General features: G+C 50.7%; 3 protein-coding genes across 3 annotated transcripts in view; 1 reads left to right on the top strand and 2 right to left on the bottom strand.

Annotated features, from left to right (window-relative positions):
- The window catches only part of LOC135814515 (protein EFR3 homolog A-like), a 32660-nt gene extending 32230 nt beyond the window's left edge, over positions 1-430 (bottom strand). Inside the window, exon 1 of the mRNA XM_065327639.1 lies at positions 67-430. Coding sequence (XP_065183711.1) covers positions 67-281 — 215 coding nt within the window. The 5' untranslated portion in view covers positions 282-430. The remainder of the gene's footprint in view (positions 1-66) is intronic.
- Positions 431-3566: 3136 nt separating this feature from the next.
- LOC135813406 (putative mediator of RNA polymerase II transcription subunit 26) lies at positions 3567-5870 on the top strand. Its single transcript, XM_065326503.1, has one exon. It carries the CDS (start codon positions 3567-3569, stop codon positions 5868-5870), a length of 2304 nt encoding a protein of 767 aa, XP_065182575.1.
- A 1519-nt stretch (positions 5871-7389) lies between these two features.
- On the bottom strand, positions 7390-18424 carry LOC135814514 (iodotyrosine deiodinase-like). Its single transcript, XM_065327637.1, has 3 exons — positions 18180-18424; positions 8903-9638; positions 7390-8179 (listed from the first exon to the last, which is right to left on the bottom strand). The coding sequence occupies exons 2-3, from the start codon at positions 9621-9623 to the stop codon at positions 8004-8006; spliced, it is 897 nt and encodes a 298-aa protein (XP_065183709.1). The 5' UTR covers positions 9624-9638; positions 18180-18424; the 3' UTR covers positions 7390-8003.
- Between the last annotated feature and the right edge of the window lie 1583 nt (positions 18425-20007).

Raw genomic sequence — 20007 nt, 5'->3', positions numbered from 1 at the left:
CAGTTCTGTTCCGTAATAGAAATTCAACACGAGTCAAAAATTTGATTCTGGAAATGAGTCACTCACCCAGCTCTGTGGCGCTGAATATCGCGACTCAGCCTTTGAGCCAAATACGTGCCAATTCTATCCAATTTCTCAGGCGCTGAGAGGGCATAAAACGTCAATTTCTCCATATTGGACGATACGATACCATCATCAGGATTGGGAGGAAATATACTGTCGACATGGCGTTTGTACCGCGGTCTGCAACGCTTGAAACAGCCGCAGCCAAAGCAAGCCATGGTTGGAAGCAGATACAAGCCTCCACGCTCGAAAGTAAGCTAAGACTTTGAACCAGGGAGTCGTTCAAACCCCACGACTCCCTGCCTGGAACACATTCGAATCAGTCAGTTTGGGAACAATTATTATTATTTTCAGTGAACAAACTCAAGCTACGGTTTGTGTTTCTACACACACAAAGTCAATGCTCGGATCGTACACCGAGCTGTAGACAGCTAGATAACCTTGCAGAAACGCAAAATAAAACACTGCCTACTGCGTTTACGTTATAACGAGTTACGTTACCGCTCAGTATCACTATCAGTGCAGTTTGACTGATTCTGTGACGTCATGACGCGAAACGCCTGTTTTCACGCGTCTCCAGGATGCCCGTCACATGGTGGGAAGGAGGGGTGCTAGGGCCCAGTAGGGGGCGCCTGGGTCTCCCCCCCCCCCCGCCCCCCTGCTGTTAGGGCCAGCATAGTAGTACAGGGAGTCCCAGGGAATCGTACAAAACCCGGTTTTTACGACTCCCTGGTGAACAAAGCTTTTCACATCCTCTCTCTGCAAAATCTACCTACATGTATGGCTTTACTCTTGCTACTAGTACTACTAGTGGTATGTTGTTGGTTGACAGCATGTAACAAGGCGGAGACCACCGTGTTCGGAAACAGTGACCTTACTACAATCTCCGTGGTTGGCAGAGCCACGGTCTTCAGGACCATCTGAACAGTATGGGTGTTAGACCCGGTTCTGACCCTCTTTATTCTAGGGAGTTGTCTTAGTTTTTGGTTTATCTGATACACAGGGAAGTGTATAACTTCCTGCTACTACAGGCATAATGACATTGTGTTCAATCTCAGACTTCGCCAAAGTGTTCGATATTATTGCCGAATTTGGGTTGTCTCTTTCCGGCTTTGGTTCTTGCTTCATGGCTTCACGCAATCGGCTTTGAGAATAAAAAATAAAGTTGAATGAACCTATTCTCGAGTATCATGCATGTACATGTACATGTATATGCAGCGTGTACATTTCCAGCTCTGAAATTGCCAAAATAGTGCAGGACGCGCAAGTTGGTTAGGTCAACAACCAGTCCCTTCAAATATCTTGGCACTGTTGAAAGACTGTGATAATTGGGATGAGAAAGGTCAACAACCCTCCATCAGCGGACTGTGATGTACAGTTGGAGAGCTTGGGGAAAATAACCCGAGGGCGTGGAGAGTCTGGACACCACCATCTGACGGCCTAGGGAATGGTCTTGGTCCGAGGAAGCTGAGAAGCTCCCTTCCTCCTTTATTCCCAATCGAACTCACGCACTTCCACCGAAACTGGGTGACTGCGCCCTACTAGATGGGGATTTGTATGCAAAATGTCACTAAAAGCGCCATTTTGTTCTTGTAAAAGCACGGATGACCACGATTGTCCCATATGTTGTAGTCTTTTGGACGCTGAGTTGACTGGTTTTTGTCCGAAAAGGCTGCGATGAAGCGTTCGGCCATTATTCCCAATCGAACATGGCTGAACAAGCAGTCACGTGCTCCTGTGTGCCCACTGCCCAACTAACTTCGTCACATGGTCACCGCGCCAGCAGGCGACAACTTTCACACCAAGGTTCAACTCGAGTGACAGGACTGCACCCAAAAAAGGTCAAAACAGGCTGTAAGTTGTACCCTGCAGGCACGGTGACCAGGTGATATGACTGGTGTACGCAGGAGCATGTGACCGCTTGTTCAACCATGTTCGATTGGGAATAAAGGAGGAACGCTGCATCGCAGCCTTTTCGGACCAAAACCAGTCGAATCAGCATCCAAAAGACTACAACATATGGGCCAATCGCGGTCATCCGTGCTTTTATAAGAATGAAATGGCGCTTTTAGTGACATTTTGCATACAAATCCCCATCTAGTAGGGCGCAATCACCCAGTTTCGGTGGAAGTGCATGAGTTCGATTGGGAATATAGGAGGAAGGGAGCATCTCAGCTTCCTCGGACCAAGACCACTCGACACAGCAACCCGAAGACTACAACTGGTGAACATTTGATTTTAGGCTTAACTTCCCCTTTAATAGTTACTGGTATATCCGGTCTTGCATGCACCTTTCGAGCGCCAATTTCTAGAACCGGGAAGCTAGAATGCCCCACCCCCACCCCTTCAAGTGCTTATTCATAGTTCTTCAATCGCATACAGTATGCTTTTTTAGTCGTACTGGTACTTACCCCCCCCCCCCCCCCGCACACACTTAAAACACGTCTACACGTGGCCATCCCAAAATCACACACCAACGAGAACACTGTAAGCGCACCCATTCTCTATGACCTGTAATTCACTCTTTTTGGCGGCACCTAATTTCCAGCACCTGCATGGAATTCCAATGGATTCGGGTGAAAATAAATTGCAGGTAGAATCTAATTTTAGAAGGTAGGGTGAGCTATCAAAAGTACCAAAATATGGAAAACTACAGAGAAAAGTGTGACTACAGTAGATCACAGGGAGTCGTCAAATATTTGACGACTCCCTGGTAGATCACATACCACCATGTTGCTGCACCAGCTTGCAGTGCAACAAGGCTAAACTTCTCGCAAACTGGTGTCATTCAGCTCTGCCCTAGCACCATCGAGCACTTTTGCAAGAAATTAGCACCTTAGCTGGTAACACCATGATACACAGGTACCGTGACAAATGCAGAGTCAAGGGAGTAAGGCAGACTACTGCCTCGTCAGGCTGCACACACATATACACATGTACAGCAGGGACAAAGAAGGCAACAGTGTACTAATGCGTGAACGCGTGGAGAGTACCAGCAGAGCGACACATGCGCACCACTGGGGGTGCACTGAAACTTACAGCTGTGCTCTAGCGTACTGAAATAGCTCCTCTTGGAGCACAGGCACGTTTGTGTCTAGCACAGTACATAGGCCGAGGTGACATATTCACACAACAGGACAACGCATGCAGGTCACATACACTACCGGTGTTCACCCTTGCTGGCTACACAAGAAAGCAGCAGTGAAAGCTGAGAAGAGGTGCTAGCCATTGCGCCGCGTGATACCTTGCTAGTGAGAAATGCAGATCAGTGCTATGAGCAAGCCGTGTGGCATGGACACTGCGATATGGATAGCAATGGATTAATACCACTTCAGCGCGTTCCTAGAGGGCATATAGGAATACCAGGTGCAGTCAGAATTTCTTTTAACCGTGCACCAGCATTGTGTGGATGGGAAAAAAAGTTGACCGCAGATTGCAAATGCCAAGAGGCTTGATGCCATTTTGTGTCGCTGGTTCCTCTCCTGCTGAAGCCGGTGGGCAGCATGCCCCGCACGACTCGACGGAGCAGAGCTAGGCACCGCTCAGCATGCAGTGCCACAAGCCAAGCAGTCCCCCAGGATAGTGCTGACAATCCACAGCAGCAGCAGCAGCAGCAGCAGCAGCAGCAGCAGCAGCAGCAGCAGCAACAACAACAGCAGCCACGGCAGCAGCAGCAGCAGGCTGCAAGTTCTGCCTGGTCTCTGGCCAGGGCTCTTCCCGGAGAGAGCACTGTTGCCAAGATTCGACAGGACTACGTAGGAGAGTGGCTGACAGTGTGCACGATTACATGCAAGCAGCGGCCACTGGGAAATGCAGCACAAGAGCGGCGCCGCCAAGCAGTACAAGTCAACTCGCAACATACAGACACACAAGATGACACACATACAGACACACAAGATGACACACAAGCAGCTTCACCACGAGCCATGCAAGCGGCTTCACCCCTAGCTGAGCAAGGAGATGACCTGCAAGGAGAAGCACGCCAAGAAGGAGGACGCCAAGAGGAAGAAGAGCACGCAGAAGAGAATGCAAGTAATCAAGGTGTAGAGTGTGACACTGGCACAGAGGCTGAGCTGATTGTCAGTGATGAGTCAAGGCCGGATAGTGAACAGCCTGTGCCAATCATACCGCAACTGTCTGCAGGATCAACGTATAATCTATCAACAGACACCAGCACATCCTCGACACCAATGCAAGGGAGGTCTGCACTTGGTGAAGCCAACACCAGTACAGTGGCAAGAGCTACGCAAACGCAGCTGAATGGCAATGGCCATATATCATCACTACACACACTGCCCGAGTCCAATATCACACGAGATAACAATCACCGAGCCCGCAGTCCCGCAAACCCTCCAGTTGCTCAGGAGTACTATTCAATGGCAGATCTACTGGCCAGCGGTGGCGGCGGCAACAGGCAGGGCGAACTTGAGCTACAGGCAGTACCAGTGATGACTGGTACTCGCAGCCAGGGTGGACAAGAGACATTGCCAGTGATGACTGGTACTCGCAGCCAGGGTGGACAAGAGACATTGCCAGTGATGACTGGTACTCGCAGCCAGGGTGGACAAGAGACATTGCCAGTGATGACTGGTACTCGCAGCCAGGGTGGACAAGAGACATTGCCAGTGATGACTTGTACTCGCAGCCAGGGTGAACTTGAGCAACAGACATTCCCAGATATCACTGGTGCTCGAGCAATGACCAAGCCGGACTCGCTCACTGTTCACTCACTCTCCTTGGAAGACAAGGTTGCTGTCAGAGTGCAAGACACAGAAAGCCAGCAGTCACCAGGCAGTTTATCCACAGCAATGACCGCCAGTAACAATACATCAGTATTGCCGGGCACACCTGACTCAGTGTCGACATCGTACTCATTGGAAACACAGGCGACGACACGCGTCGCAGCAATGGGCGCCAGATGCGGCGAGGCATTGCTGCCACCATTAGCAGCGCCATCAGCAACAGCAGCAGTAGGAGCAGCAGCAGCAGGGGCACACTACACACAAATGCCCTACTCTCCGGACGGAATGCAGGTGATGGACATGGGTCCTGCCATGCACATGCCAAACCAGCATTGCATCTACCCAATGACACCAGCACCTATTCCAGCGCCACAGCCGCCACCGCCGCCAGGAGCAGCAGAAGGCCATGGTCAAATGTGGATGGGAATGAGCGGTGAGCTACCGTCACACCTCATACCGCCCAGCGCACATCACTACATGCCCGTCGTGCAGTCACAGTTCGAACACTACCCAATGGGGCTGGCAGTTGCAGCAGCAGCAGCACCACCGCCGCCACCACCTCCAGCACAACAGGCAATGTCACAGCCAGCAGCACAGCACGACGGTGGCCGAGTAATTGCAGACTTCTTCGGAGGCGACATGCTTGAGCTGAAACAGGCCTGCACTCCAGACGCAGCAGGCAAGAACGCGCCAGCCCACACAGTCTACAAACATTATTACGCAATTGCTGTGAACAAGACTGAGCTTGTCTATGAAATGTGTCTCGACGAATGGAGGCCACTGAAGCCGCAGAACAATGCACTACAGAACCAATTACAATGGCTACATCAAAACCGGTACCAGTGCCAACCTGAAGGCTGTACGGTATTCAAAACCAGCCTGCAGAACTTACTACAAGGCTGCACACTTCTAAGAATAGTACCACTGGGACCAGGTCCGGAGAGCGCAGCTAGCGCTAGCCAACGGGCAATCAATGCATTCAACGCCTCCACCCACTCTTGCACATTTGGCAAAACTAGTTCATACGATTTTGCTTTTCACATTTGCTTCCTGGCCATACGGTAACATAGCTGACACGGCTGCAAACATGCCAAGTCGACAGCTTTGCTGCTCAACAATAGCATGTTGCGTTTTCATTGCGTTGCAGACACACAGTTTTCATGTCTTCCGCTGAAAATAACTAATTGGGTTAACCGTACTTGTAGAAGCAGGCTCTGTTTTCAAGTAAATCTTTTTTAATTTAAAGATAACTTTGCTGACGTTCCAAGCTCCACGCACATGTGTATGCAACTCTTCAAGCACTACACACAGCCAAGGCCTCCATGACACTGGCTGCTAACAACAGCAATAGGTAACTCCTCTAAATAGAGGTGCTCCCAGCAAGATAAAGCTCTTCAAAGCCAAGCATGTAGTCCGTATGTTTGTTGGCAGTGGCCCAGTCACTAGCACTACCATCACACACATGCACAATGCCATCCCCCCCCCCCCCCCCCCCCCCCGAAAAATCACACCTGCACAACAACCAAGCTTCCTGGACAATGGTGTGCTATGTTGATGCTATATTCCAGTCTCAAAATCCCAGCGGCTATGCACTGTAATCCAATCAAAAGTACAGCGATGGCAAATGAAATCTGACCTCATGCCTAATGCAGCCCCAGTACAGTGCAGCCCCAGTACAGTGCAGCCCCAGTATTGAACAGTCCCAGTACACTGCAGCCCCAGTATTGTACAGTCCTGGCTATACCAACACTAGGCTCTGTAGTGAGTGTTCCTCTCTTCTGTTCACGAGGTAGAGCTTTGCTCGGTAGTTGCAACCAGGGAGTAGTAAAATACAAAGTAAAGTATTTTACTACTCCCTGGTTGCAACCACCACCACCGTGCTAGGGCTTATTCCAATTTGGCCCAAGGTTGAGGCCGTCAGCATGTACAGTATACTCTGACAAATGTAGCGTACAATTCGAGTTTTCATGTTACAGTCATCAGCGATATATCTTCCAAAAATATTAATATTACGTACTTCCCCATCAGTGTAAACAGCTAAAAGGGCTGTCAACAAATTTGAGAGTGTAGACTTGGGAAATACGACACCTGGCAATTGATGAGGCTATCAAGATCAGAAAAAAACATACATACAGTTGACTCCATTTATAACTAACTCGGATATAGTGAATTTCACGGTATAGCGAACCAACGTCCATGTTACTGTTTGAACCCATACAAAATTGACCCTTTATAGCGAGCAGTTTTCGTTTATAACGAACCATATCTTGTAGGACTGCATGTATACCAAGTGCAATCACACTGTCATGGGCCACATGCCAGTCATGTCATGTTGCTTGTATGGTGCATTTCGGTTGTAAAGAACTTCGGCTATAAAGAACGAATCCTTCTGCACAATGGTGTTCGTTATATCAGGAGTCGACTGCAATTATTATTATAGCACTGGAGCAGAAAAACTGCCATAATAAATGGTAGATGAGTTATCCTGAGCTCCACGCAAATCTGAGATACGGGCAGTGCCCGGTCCCAAGGTGCCCGGATAAGAGACGTTCAAGTGTATGAGATACTCAAACCACGACTAGACCCATTGGCTCGTTTCATCAACAATCAAGTCACTGAAACACTCTTTTGAAATGAGATTGTTGCTCAGAAATGATATCAATGATAGTGATCGTGATCCAGGCTACTGGCTTCATGCCAAAAAGTTCCTACTTGCATAATTATATCAGAGCAAAGGCCAGCACAACCCTCTTAACTCTGTGCAAGCTCTCTAAACGTATAGCAATAGTGACATAAAAAGGATCTTGAATCCTTCCCGCCCTGCTCTTTGCAGGTCACAAGACCACACTATAGTATAGGCAGAATTGCCCTGGTCCTTCCCCATAGCATACCTTCCACTTAAAATCTCTAGTAAAATAATATACCAGAAGATTTGTCTACTGCAGCGCATCGAGGCCAATCTCAGGACAGACTGTCGTAATATCAATCTGATATCGAAACACACCATCGGGATGCAAAAGCTAACTAAAAATCATGTGTGAAAAGACAGCCTGTCGACTTTCACATCGCCACTTCTCAAGAATTCACTGGAGGTATTCGTAGCAGTATGAAGCACTATGATGCTAAGAAGTAAGAACTACCAAAACTTCAGAGAAGACATTTACCTGTAGACTGTAGTGCTTATCTGCTGCTAGATGACTACGTCATCACCATGATGTCTTCCAACGGCTTCCTGACAAGATCAGGCACGGTGGTGTCTTCAGAGGGGTAGCCGATAGGCAACAGCAGGAAGGCTTTCTCCGTTGCCGGCCGCTCAAGAAGATCACGCAGTGCCGCGTAGCAATTCAGCGGGGTCGATGTCACCGTGACAAGGCCTAAATGACACACAAAGTGACACAATACAATCATGTACATGTACAATACAATCATGTGGAAATCAACAGCTACTGCAGAGGACATTGAAATCCGCTGAGAAGTCAAGCAGCCACGGGGCGTTGGCCTTGCAGCCACGAGCACTGCTGATCTATTTTTTAAAACATTTGTAGGTGAACTTGTACGCGCTAAAAGCAGTAAGGGCGCCGGTCCCAGCCATCCTATCGGATTTCAATGTTCACAACAGTAGATACCTAAGTACATACAGGGGCGTCGGAGGGTATTTTAGTGTGGTCCGGTCAGCCATCTGAACTACAATTTACTCGTGGGGAGTGGAGGCTGAGCCGAAAATTTTGGAATTTTAGATCCCGGATCAGTGTATTTTGTTGGTTCACGGGGTATCTGGGGCAAAAAGTGGTACGGTCAATACCGTAGGGGCCGTACCGTGTGCGACGCCCTTGACATACATGCAGTGAGCACAAACCGCGAGCGAGCCAAGACCACTCCATTTCACAAGCACTTGGCGTCTCCAAAAAGAAATAATTCGCATGGGATCACATATCTGCATGCCAGTACCAGAATACAGTGACTTCAACAGACCTGGGCTGGAGGTTTGACACCATTGTAACGGTTGCAATCGCCAAACAGACAGACACATCCTAGGCTCTAGGCAAACAAGGCAAAGCAACACAATCGTCAAACCTGTCCACGGCAAAACAACCTACCTGCGTAGTGCACAGCTGCAAGTAACATGCCAGCGGATATGGAGGCGCTCAGCCGGCTGTAGTAATGGTGTTTCTTCTTGCCATCTGGCCGAACACCACTGGTCTGCTCAAAGGCCACAATCAGGTATGGTGCCTCGTCCAGGTAGGGTTTGCTGTGGTCGGTGCCCAGCAGGGTGACGTCTTTCACCCAGGTTGTTCCCATCCGCCGGTCATAGTTCACCTCTTCTTCGCGCTCGACAATGTCCCGGATCTGTGCTTTGATCTCCGGGTCGCTGACCACCACGTATGTCCACGGCTCCGTGTGAGCCCCAGAGGGTGCCGTGCCACCGACACGAACTATATTCTCCACAACTTCGCGGGGCACGGGACGCTTGCTGAATGTTCGCACTGTTCTACGCTTCTTCATGACATCGTAGAAGTGCTGTGAGCGCCGGCACATCTCCTCGCCGTCAACGGGTTCATGATCCAGCTTGATGCGAGGCAGCTGTTCGAGAGCTGCACCGGGATCTTCATCATCGCTGTCCTCCACTGGCTCATCTGGTTCATCGCTGAACTCTTCTTCAGCCGGATCTTTACCGGGTCGTGCTGTCACTGTTACTGCTGGCTCATTCGACGCTCTTTCACCAGACTTGTTCTTCGACTTCACCAGCAGGATGTATGCGATAACAGCTGCAAGCAAGCTCAGACCAATCCTCAGTGCCAGTCCATTGTCTATCTCCATGTCAGAAAGGCAATCCTGTAAGCATAAGTAAGACCAATAAGAAATAATTAAGGGCAATGAGCTTCAGCACTGTGTAGAAAGACCTGCCAAAAGCAGAATATCTTTCTCACGGGGTATTTCATGAAGGAATACTAGTATGTAATAATTGCTAGGGAAGTTGCATCAAAGTAGAAAATGGAAGGGTTCAACTTTCAATTTCATGCAAGTCCACAACCAAGAGCATGTGTCTTTTCAGTACAATCATGTAGAAGGACGTGAGCTTCATGCCATACGCTCTGAATCCGCTGTCATAATGTGACTACAGCACATTTGTTTTCATAGGTATGTGTGTGTGTGTGTGTGTGTGTGTGTGTGTGTGTGTGTGTGTGTGTGTGTGTGTGTGTGTGTGTGTGCACTTGCAGTGTTTGACACGACCGCAGCTGAGTTTGCGCTACCAAGACACAGTTCTTGGTTGCAGGCAGGGATGTTTCGCCTGGGGACTGCGCTCCAATCGAGCTAGCTGGCACGGTCATCGAGTGTGTTTCGGAGTTCCGGTATCTTGGGTCTCTCATTCATCGCGGTGGCCGGTCGACACAGGACATCACTGCTCGGATTGCGCATGCCTCTCGTGCTTGTGGCGCCTTGCAAGGAACCATCTTCAGCAATCCTGACCTTGATTTGCATATCAAGAGGTGTGTGTTTAATGCATGTGTGCTGTCGCTCCTCCTCTATGGGTCAGAGTGTTGGACACCACTGCAACACGATCTCCAACGTGTGTCAGTCTTTCATATGCGGTGCATCCGTTCCATCTTGGGTGTGTCCCGCAGAGATTGCTGGCATAATCACACGACCAACGCCCAACTGTTGGAGATGTGGGGTGACACTGATACCATCTGCGTGAAGGTTGCACAGCGTCGCCTAGAGTGGCTGGGCCATGTTGCCCGGATGGACAGTAGCCGGATGCCGAGACAGATCCTGTTTGGCTCACTTCCCACACGTCGCCCAGCACATGGCCCTCGCAAGCGCTGGAAGGATTGCGTTGTCTCCGACCTAAGAGTTCGTGGCCTCGCCAAGGAATGGTACCCTATTGCCTGTGAGTCCCACGCTGACTGGCGGACTATGTACGCCGAGCCTGTGGAGAATGTGCCTCAGCCTGACCCAGCGGTATGTACGGATTGCAATCGGTCATTCTCGCGCCCTGGAGATCGTGCTCGCCACAAAGGTGTGGTTGAGCGGGCAAAGCCGATTGCTGAGCAGCGAGGGGCTTGCAACTGTGGAGATTGTGGGCGTTGGTTTCGAAGCAAGGGTGGTCTAGCTGTTCACCGCTGTTCCGCACCTCAGCCTCAGCCTCCCGAGCCCCGGCAAGTCTATGTGCAGGATGCCTGCTGTACTGCGCACTGTGCTGTGTGTGCCCGCTGCTTTCGGACTGTGCAAGGCCGCGGTCGTCACCGGTGCTCGAGGACTGGCCCGCGCCCGACTACCCAGCAGCGTAATTCGTTCAGTCATGTATGCGTGTGTTCTCGCCGGTTCCGTTTGCTCCACCATCTCCGGCGTCATCAGGCTGCGTGCTCCATCTTCCTCTCTGATGCCTCTCCGGGGCCCACGTGACCCCTGTGGCAGTGGCTCTACAGGACAGGACAGGTGTGTGTGTGCCATACTCTCTGAATCCGCTGTCATAATGTGACTACAGCACATTTGTTTTCATAGGTATGTGTGTGTGTGTGTGTGTGTGTGTGTGTGTGTGTGTGTGTGTGTGTGTCGTAGTGTTATATTTCGATTCGTTCTGTGTGCGGATCACTCTTGTCAGATCATTGTGTTTGACTCGTTTGTGAGCTTTGACTCGTTTGTGAGCTTTGACTCGTTTGTGAGTTTCTTGCTTGCTCGTAGAGCTTTAGAGTTCGTGAGTTTCTTGCTCGCTCGTAGTGTTTCACAGTTTGTGAGTTTATTCGCTCCTCGCCGCCTTGTCTTCGCGACGCCATGGCTGCCTATACTGACGATGAAATCCGCGCCATGACGGTTCCGCGTCTCCGCAGCAAACTCTCGCTGTTGGATTTGGATACTTCGGGCAGGAAGGCTGCCCTCGTTGATCGCCTGATTCAGGCCCAAGTTCATCACGCTGATCCCTGCGAGTCTGCAGCGAGCACGGCGAGCGGGGCAGGCAACAGAGAACGCGAGCCGTTGGCGCCGTCTGTGCCTCCGACGTCGGCGATAACTCCCGACACAATCCGCTCCACCATAGTATCGGTGGTGTCGGAGACTTTGCCAACACTTCTGGCGGCCATGGTTCCCGATTCTCTGCCTCATAGTCATACGAACTCGACTCCTCTCCCAGCCAGCTCAGGTAGCAGCAAGTCGTTCGCCGCCCACCTGGGAGCTAAACATCGCGAGCGGATTTCGATGGGTGAGTTCGTGGAATTGAGTGAGCTCTTGCCCTCTGTGTCTTGCTCTGTGCCGCACGCCCGCACACAGAACGTGCTCCGTTTTGAGTCGTCGGATGGGGGCCCGTTGCGGGTGGTCGAGGACGGCGCTGCCCGCGGCAAGAGCAGGCACGTTCACGACCTTGCGACGTGGGTGGAAGCCTACACGATCATGAGCCAGGTTATTGTCGACGTGGCTTCGCACAGGTCAGCGGAGTTGCTGTGTTACCAGGGCCTCATCCTCGAGGCTAATCGCAGATTCACGCCTGAAGGGTGGTTGGAGTATGACAGGAAGTTCCGCATCAAGGCTGCTGCCGACCCGTCGCTGAAGTGGGACATTATCGACCCAAACCTGTGGCAGCTGGCGACAACAGGACGCGCTCGGTCTGCCTGCATGGCATGCGGCGCTGCATATCCGCCTTCTGCTAATGGACGCTGTCCTTTTCGTCCCTACCAACAGTCCTACCAACAGTTTTCCGGCTTCGCTAGTAACTCCAAGGGCTCAGCCTCCCCAGGACAGTCGGTCTGCCGCAATTTCAATGCGGGTCGGTGCTTCGACCCTTGCTCCAGGTCCCACATCTGCCAAATCTGCCGGGGTCGCCACCCAGCTTCCCACTGTAAGGGTAACACCACCAGCTCGAGGGCGGGTGGTAAACCCAAGCAATAGGGCTGCCAACATCATGCCAGCCTTCAGTGTCCAGCGCGACACTAAGGCCACCATCCACCGCACACTGCATAATACTGTACATTCTGTTCATACGCCTCTGCACGTTTCCCGTTTTGCGTCCATGCTTGCTTCACATCCTGATCAGCAATTCGTCAATTATGTATGCAACGGCCTTGCTTACGGTTTCTCTGTCGTAAGACTGTAGTAGCCCCGAATCTCACCTCTTCAGCTCCTGTCATCAATCCATCAAGTACTACTATTACTTGGTCTACTTGTCATTGGTGGGGTAAGGAACTCCCACACACACACACACACATCCATAGTGCATCAATCAATCTGGTGCTAGTGCCTGTCACTTTCGAGGTGCACCACCCACGTACTCACAGGCTGGCCTATGCCCATGCTGTTGCAGTCTCCTCTAGTTAGTATGGGGGTTAGCACTGTTGCAGTTCACACTGCCATCCCAACCAGTGTGTATAACCAGCAATTGACGTGTTGCACGTATTCAAGTGTTCAGTCCAACAGCAGATTTGCTTGGGCCACTCTTGTCCAATCATTTATGTAGTTTTCCAGTATAACCTCAACCTCTCTGGCCCGACGTCATTTAGTCTCTGCCCCGACGTCATTTAGTCTCTGCCACACTGACAGGCGTTGCGTCCTCAAGCACGAACTCGCCTGCTTTCTAGGCCAACTCACATTCGCTACCCACCCGTACGTTATTATGCCCTGCCTGTCTGACCTGGTCAAGGCCACATCTGAGTTCATCTCACAGAATGCTGCACCTCTCAACCTCGGTCAAGGACGACCCCGAGCCGGTGGCACCAGACTCTGTCAACGTATTGAAGGTTGGCACAAGCCGTTCAGTTCTTCTGTGGTCATGGCACTCATCTGCACCCTCTACTTGTGTCCAGTACTACTTACTGTTTTGAGCATCACACCTGCCAGTCACCTCCAATACCATCGATGCTCTGCCCGGACCAAGTTGGATGACTCCAGAACCTTTGCTCCCACAGCTGCGGAGCGACCTGACACCATGGTCTAGCCAATCACCGCAGCAAAGTTCGTCCTTCTATTTGGGCAAGCTCCCTTTGCTGCACGAGCATATATCCGGCGTGGAATGAGGGACACCGCTAAGGTGATCATCAAGGTAACTGTCTTACTGGTTCTCATCCGTGTTGCTTGAACTCTTGTCAGTATCCTCTTTACCACATGCTGTCTCAATGCACAAACATTTAATGCCTAGCTACCCAGGGGGCTTTTTGTCCTCGTCCCTCTCTTGGCTCCGCCAGGAGAGGGGGGCTGCGCCAAGATCTCTCTCTGCAATGCCCCCTCTCTGACTCCTCCCTTGGCTCCGCCAAGATCCTGCTCCGGCAGTGACCCCTCTCTGACCTCTCTCTTGGCCCTGCCAAGATCCTGCTCCGGCAGTGATCCCTCTCTTTACTAAGGGCCCTCGGTCGCCGTCCCTCGGACGCAGACTTTTGTAGATACTTGGCTCCGCCAACATTCTGCTTCGGCAGTGTCTACCCGGCCGACCCTGAATCCTCTCTCGTAGATAATTGGCTCCGCCAACATTCTGCTCTGGCAGTGTCTACGTATATCTCTTGTCTGACCTCTCTCTTGGCCCTGCCAAGATCCTGCTCCGGCAGTGACCCCTCTCTTTACTCAGGGCCCTCGGTCGCCGTCCCTCGGACGCAGACTCTTGTGGATACTTGGCTCCGCCAACATTCTGCTTCGGCAGTGTCTACCCGGCCGACCCTGAATCCTCTCTCGTAGATACTTGGCTCCGCCAACATTCTGCTCCGGCAGTGTCTACGTATTACTCTTGTCTGACCTCTCTCTTGGCCCTGCCAAGATCCTGCTCCGGCAGTGACCCCTCTCTTTACTCAGGGTCCTCGGTCGCCGTCCCTCGGACGCAGACTCTTGTAGATACTTGGCTCCGCCAACATTCTGCTTCGGCAGTGTCTACCCGGCCGACCCTGAATCCTCTCTCGTAGATACTTGGCTCCGCCAACATTCTGCTCCGGCAGTGTCTACGTATTACTCTTGTCTGACCTCTCTCTTGGCCCTGCCAAGATCCTGCTCCGGCAGTGACCCCTCTCTTTACTCAGGGCCCTCGGTCGCCGTCCCTCGGACGCAGACTCTTGTAGATACTTGGCTCCGCCAACATTCTGCTTCGGCAGTGTCTACCCGGCTGACCCTGAATCCTCTGTCTGTTTGTGTGTTTGTCTGTCTGTCTGTTTTGTGTCGGTTTGTCTGCTTTTCTGTCTGTTTCTGTGTCTATCTGCCTTTCTATTTCCTTGCCTCGTCTCCATATCAACGAGACATGAATCATTGCCACACTCAAGCAGTCGAAGGCCGAACGCTAGCAAGGCTGCTAATGTGTCAGTGGCTACAGCGGGGCAACGTGCACGATTGCCACCGGCAATTCCAAGACGTTCTCGGACACGTTCAGCTCCAACACCATCTCAACTACCCGGTGGCCCACCGTGGCTGGTGGTTACCCGCCAAGATCCTGCTCCGGCAGTGATCCCTCCTGCTCCGGCAGTGACCTCTCTCTGACCTCTCTCTTGGCTCTGCCAAGATCCTGCTCCGGCAGTGTCTATGTCTTTAACCCCGCTCACGGCTGCTTCGGTACGAGGCTTGCTGGCCACAATGGGCCATGCTCATTTCCGGCTACTCAGGGCTCTCGGTCTTCGTCCCTTGGACGTGACTATCCTCTTGGCTCCGCCAAGATCCTGCTCTCTCTGTAGCCTCTCACTTCGCTGGCCAGCACCCTCCTAACCGCAAGCTGCTGTGTGTTGTAGTTAATGTAGCATTATAGTAATAATGCAGATTAATGGGTGCACGCGGCTGCTTCGTGCTACCACTCAAACTATGCTGCTATGAACGTGCGCTGTACGTGCTCACATGGTACTCTATGCATCGTGGCATTCTATGTGTCATACAACGTGACACTCAACGCGACATTCATTCATGCGCGACGCTCAACGTAGGCGGCATGCGTCGTAGGCACTCAACGTCAACGTAGGCGGCATGCGTCGTAGGCACTCAACGTGTCATACTAAAGTTTGGCATTCATGCGTGTCGCTCGCCTCCGATGTGGAAGGCGTGTGGCGGCGTTATGATGACGCTTGCTTGTAGCTTAACGTGGGTGGGTTTGGCAGTGTTATGATGGCGCTTGCTTGTAACTCAACGTGGGTGGCATGCATCGTTGCATGTCTTGCTAGAGTTTGCTCTGCTATATATTTTCGATCCGTTCTGTGCGACGATCATTCTTCCTTGCTCGTAGTGTTATATATTTCGATTCGTTCTGTGTGCGGATCACTCTTGTCAGATCATTGTGTTTCACCCACCCACCTCCCATTTCTCATCTCTCATTTACTTTGATAAAGTAAATAAAGGGGTGTTGGCCATGCTCATTTCCGGCTACTCAGGGCTCTCGGTCTTCGTCCCTTGGACGTGACTATCCTCTTGGCTCCGCCAAGATCCTGCTCTCTCTGTAGCCTCTCACTTCGCTGGCCAGCACCCTCCTAACCGCAAGCTGCTGTGTGTGTGTGTGTGTGTGTGTGTGTGTGTGTGTGTGTGTGTGTGTGTGTGTGTGTGTGTGTGTGTGTGTGTGTGTGTGTGTGTGTGTGTGTGTGTGTGTGTGTGTGTGTGTGTGTGTGTGTGTGTGTGTGTGTGTGTGTGTGTGTGTGTGTGTGTGTGTGTGTGTGTGTGTGTGTGTGTGTGTGTGTGTGTGTGTGTGTGTGTGTGTGTGTGTGTGTGTGTGTGTGTGTGTGTGTGTGTGTGTGTGTGTGTGTGTGTGTGTGTGTGTGTGTGTGTGTGTGTGTGTGTGTGTGCCATATGGTGCAGTGGTATGTGCAGCGATTTCCAATCGATAGGTTGCGGGTTCGATTCCCGACGATTATGGTCACACACGTCTTTCTTCTCTTTCTCGGACTCTTCCTGACTTTTCTTTCATTCTCCTGGGTGGTTACCAACAGCCAGTGTATGCCGGAGTATGTACATACTCCGGCATACTGTAGTACACATATGTGGTGTGATGTGTGTGCAGGAAAAAAAATGAAAAGACCAAAAATAGGGATTCACTGGCCAGAAAAAGTCACTTCAAATAGCTGTATGGTGTAGACCAGGCTGAATAGTGACGGTCAATTCTTCAGCCTTGCAAGCTGTTGAATGGTGCAATCCCAGCACAAGTTGCTATGGCTTCTGAGGTAGCATTGCTATCATCGCTTCCGGCGATGGGCATCAAAGGTCAGGTCAGGTGTGTGTGTGTGTGTGTGTGTGTGTGTGTGTGTGTATCATGCGTGTTCGCATGTCATGTGACTGATTGCAGGTGGCATGGCCGACGGTGGTCGTGGCGGGATGCCACACGTACCACATGGCTGATCACCAGCTTAGCTAGCTCCCCTGTAGTGTCCCAGCTCAGTCTTTTCGCGAGCCTGTAATCATTCTACATGTACCTAGGGTACCCTGTAAAAAGACTCACAGTCTGTGGGGATTGTCCTAGTCAACTAATAAATACTACTACTACTACCCACAACATACCAGTAGTTCTGCACTGTATTTCCTGTACGCCTCAGCATTACAATGCATTCGTTATACCGTAAAGTCGCGGATAAAAGCCGGGTTTGCATACAAGCACATCGCGGATAGAAGCCTGAAAATCAAACAGGTCAAATGCATATAAGCCTGTCGCGCGTAGAAGCCTGGCTTCTATGCAAGCGCGGATCGGGTAGGTCAAGAGTGCATGCGCTATGTACAGGGCATAGTAAAACTGCCGCCATACCGGTAGTCAGCGGTAGATCTACATGTGTCGCGCGTAGAAGAGGTGCATACAAGCCTGGCAAAAATATCAGTGGTGCATACAAGCCTGGTTTGCATTAAAGCCTGATGCAGAAAGCGGCTTATGTGCTTATAAGCCCGGCTTTTATCCGCGACTTTACGGTAATCATCTCACTTTCGGAATGAACGACTGTTTTTTTTCTCTGTTCTCAATAACACAAAGTACTGTTAAACAAGTAGTTAAGTACTGCCATAGTCAAGTGGTGTGCTTCACTGTTCGAAGAGTGCTCAATGCCCATGTAGGGCAGAGCCTTGTACACAAGAGAGAGTTTGGAAGCTTTGTTACAACTCTGAGTTTCACGTATTACTACGATCGTCAGGCAACCTGATGATCGTAGTGATACGTGAAACTCAGAGTTGTAACAAAGCTTCCAAACTCTCTCTTGTGTAAGTACTGTCATACAAAAAAATGCCTTCATTATTAGCTCTGGGGTATACAATTATGTAATAGGAACTGATTCCAAAAAAATCAGATTTAGATCTGACATTCTGGTATTATTTGCACGCAGTGCAAAGACGTCTAGACGCGCATACATGTACCGCAGGAGTCCGGTATTCGGCCACTCGATCTCTTGCCCCATTAGTCATTACTGAGTGTCCCCCACTATACAAGAGGCCTGGTAGACATTGGCACCAATCCCAACTTACCTTCACGATACTATTGCACAACGAAAGGTATTGGCCAAATCCAGCAAGTGCGACGTTCGGTTCAGCATTACCCAATAAACTGCCGCTACAACGTAGTAGATCTACCTGTAATTACTTTTCTATTTAAATACCTGTAATTACTGTAATGCAAACGGGAAAGCCTGCCAAACTTTGGCCAAAAGTGCCAGCTGTCACACTCTCTTTCACAGTCACACGTTTTATTTCAGACTTCACTCTTCTATTCACTTCATTATCAGTTTTAATTTTGAAGATCTTTGCAGCTTTGACTTTTCTTTTGTTATTTTGTTGGCACGGACACGAGCCGCGAAGGCGTCAAGCACGTTGCCATGCATATGCGCGCGCGATGCATGCCTGCATGCTGCAGCCTCGTGCCAGTCGTGGCCTGAATTTTCAAACTATGTTACGCGTATACGGCATGTACCATGCAAAAGAGTCAAGCTCATCATCATCATTCAAGAGGATGATGCCTTTTCGAAGACGATTCAGTCTTCTGTTTTTATTGCGAGGACCTACATGTAGGAGTGATGTTTGGTACAAACTGGAAATGCAACATGTGCTTTGGCGATTGAGAATTCAGATTGACGCCACCAGTCAGGCTGATGATTGGCTTCCAGCAATATGCAAGATGCCAGCCGCATTTCTTGCTGAGGTCCCTGCGAACGTTGGTTGAAAACAAGCTACTAGTATACGCTTCTGTGACTCACGGTCGCAGTGTAGCAGCGGTCGCCTCTGTTTCTAGCATTTATAGCCATGGGCTTGGGCAGCGTAGATGTATTGTCTCGCTGTCTTTTCCCCAAGAAATACCAGTTCTTACACCCAAAATATTAGTTAAAGAGAGCACTCTATCTGCCAGCAACTATCCCGTGGTGGTATTTGACGTGGAAACAGCTGGTGGGGAATTCCATACATCCATCATTCAACTTGCTGCTGCAGGCCCATGCAGACACTTCTTCAAAGATGCAGATGGAGACGCACTAGACTCAGTTGGTAAACCAGATACTGATGCTAATGAGTGCATAGAAACATTCTCGCGGTATGTCTTCCCAACGACGCATATGTCATTCTTCAGCTCCAAAGTACACGGCATATATCTATCTCGACAGAATGAGCTTGTTCGCCATGGAAAGGTATTGCCGATGGAAAGTATATCCGCAGTTCTCAAGGACTTCACTGATTGGTTGAAGAAGATTTCCCAGGGTAGACCAGTCATCCTTGCCGCTCACAACTGCCACCAACTGGACATGCGCAGCATTGTGAATGCGTACAAATCAGTGGATATGTTGCCTGAGCTACACACGCATGTGGCTGGCTTCCTGGATACGTTGCCACCGTTCAAGAACGGCAGTTTCTACAGCGGCGGCGGTGTTGGGCTAGGGGCAATACATGAACACTGCGTTGGCAACGGTGCGTTTGATTCCCACGATGCAGCTAGCGACGTCCAAGCCCTAGTGGACGTGATCGCACACGTGCCTATGCATGCACCCACACTTGATCTATCCACGGCACTGGGGTACGTTGAGTACCGCCGTAGCGCAGTGAATCGGCTGGAGACCTACCGAGGGGCATTGGCTGCTAAGGCGGTGAAGATAGGGATAGCCATGCGGCTGAGCGACAAAGGCATTGCCTATGGCGACTTGATGCAGATGCACATCTTTGATCCAGAAGATGGCGTGCAGCGTTTCTTTGCTGCTCCGGTCAAGGCGAACGGCAACCCTCGCATTACAAACGTGAAGAGAGTGGCACGGACTCTGGCAGACTTTCTCACCCGGGATATGTTCTCATATGCCAAGAAGCAGGCTGGTAAACA

This window comes from Sycon ciliatum, chromosome 4, assembly GCF_964019385.1.
Source record: "Sycon ciliatum chromosome 4, ocSycCili1.1, whole genome shotgun sequence".
Lineage (NCBI taxonomy): Eukaryota > Metazoa > Porifera > Calcarea > Leucosolenida > Sycettidae > Sycon > Sycon ciliatum.
The sequence above is the reverse complement of the archived record's forward strand: the minus strand, read 5'-3'. Positions and strand labels throughout refer to the sequence as shown.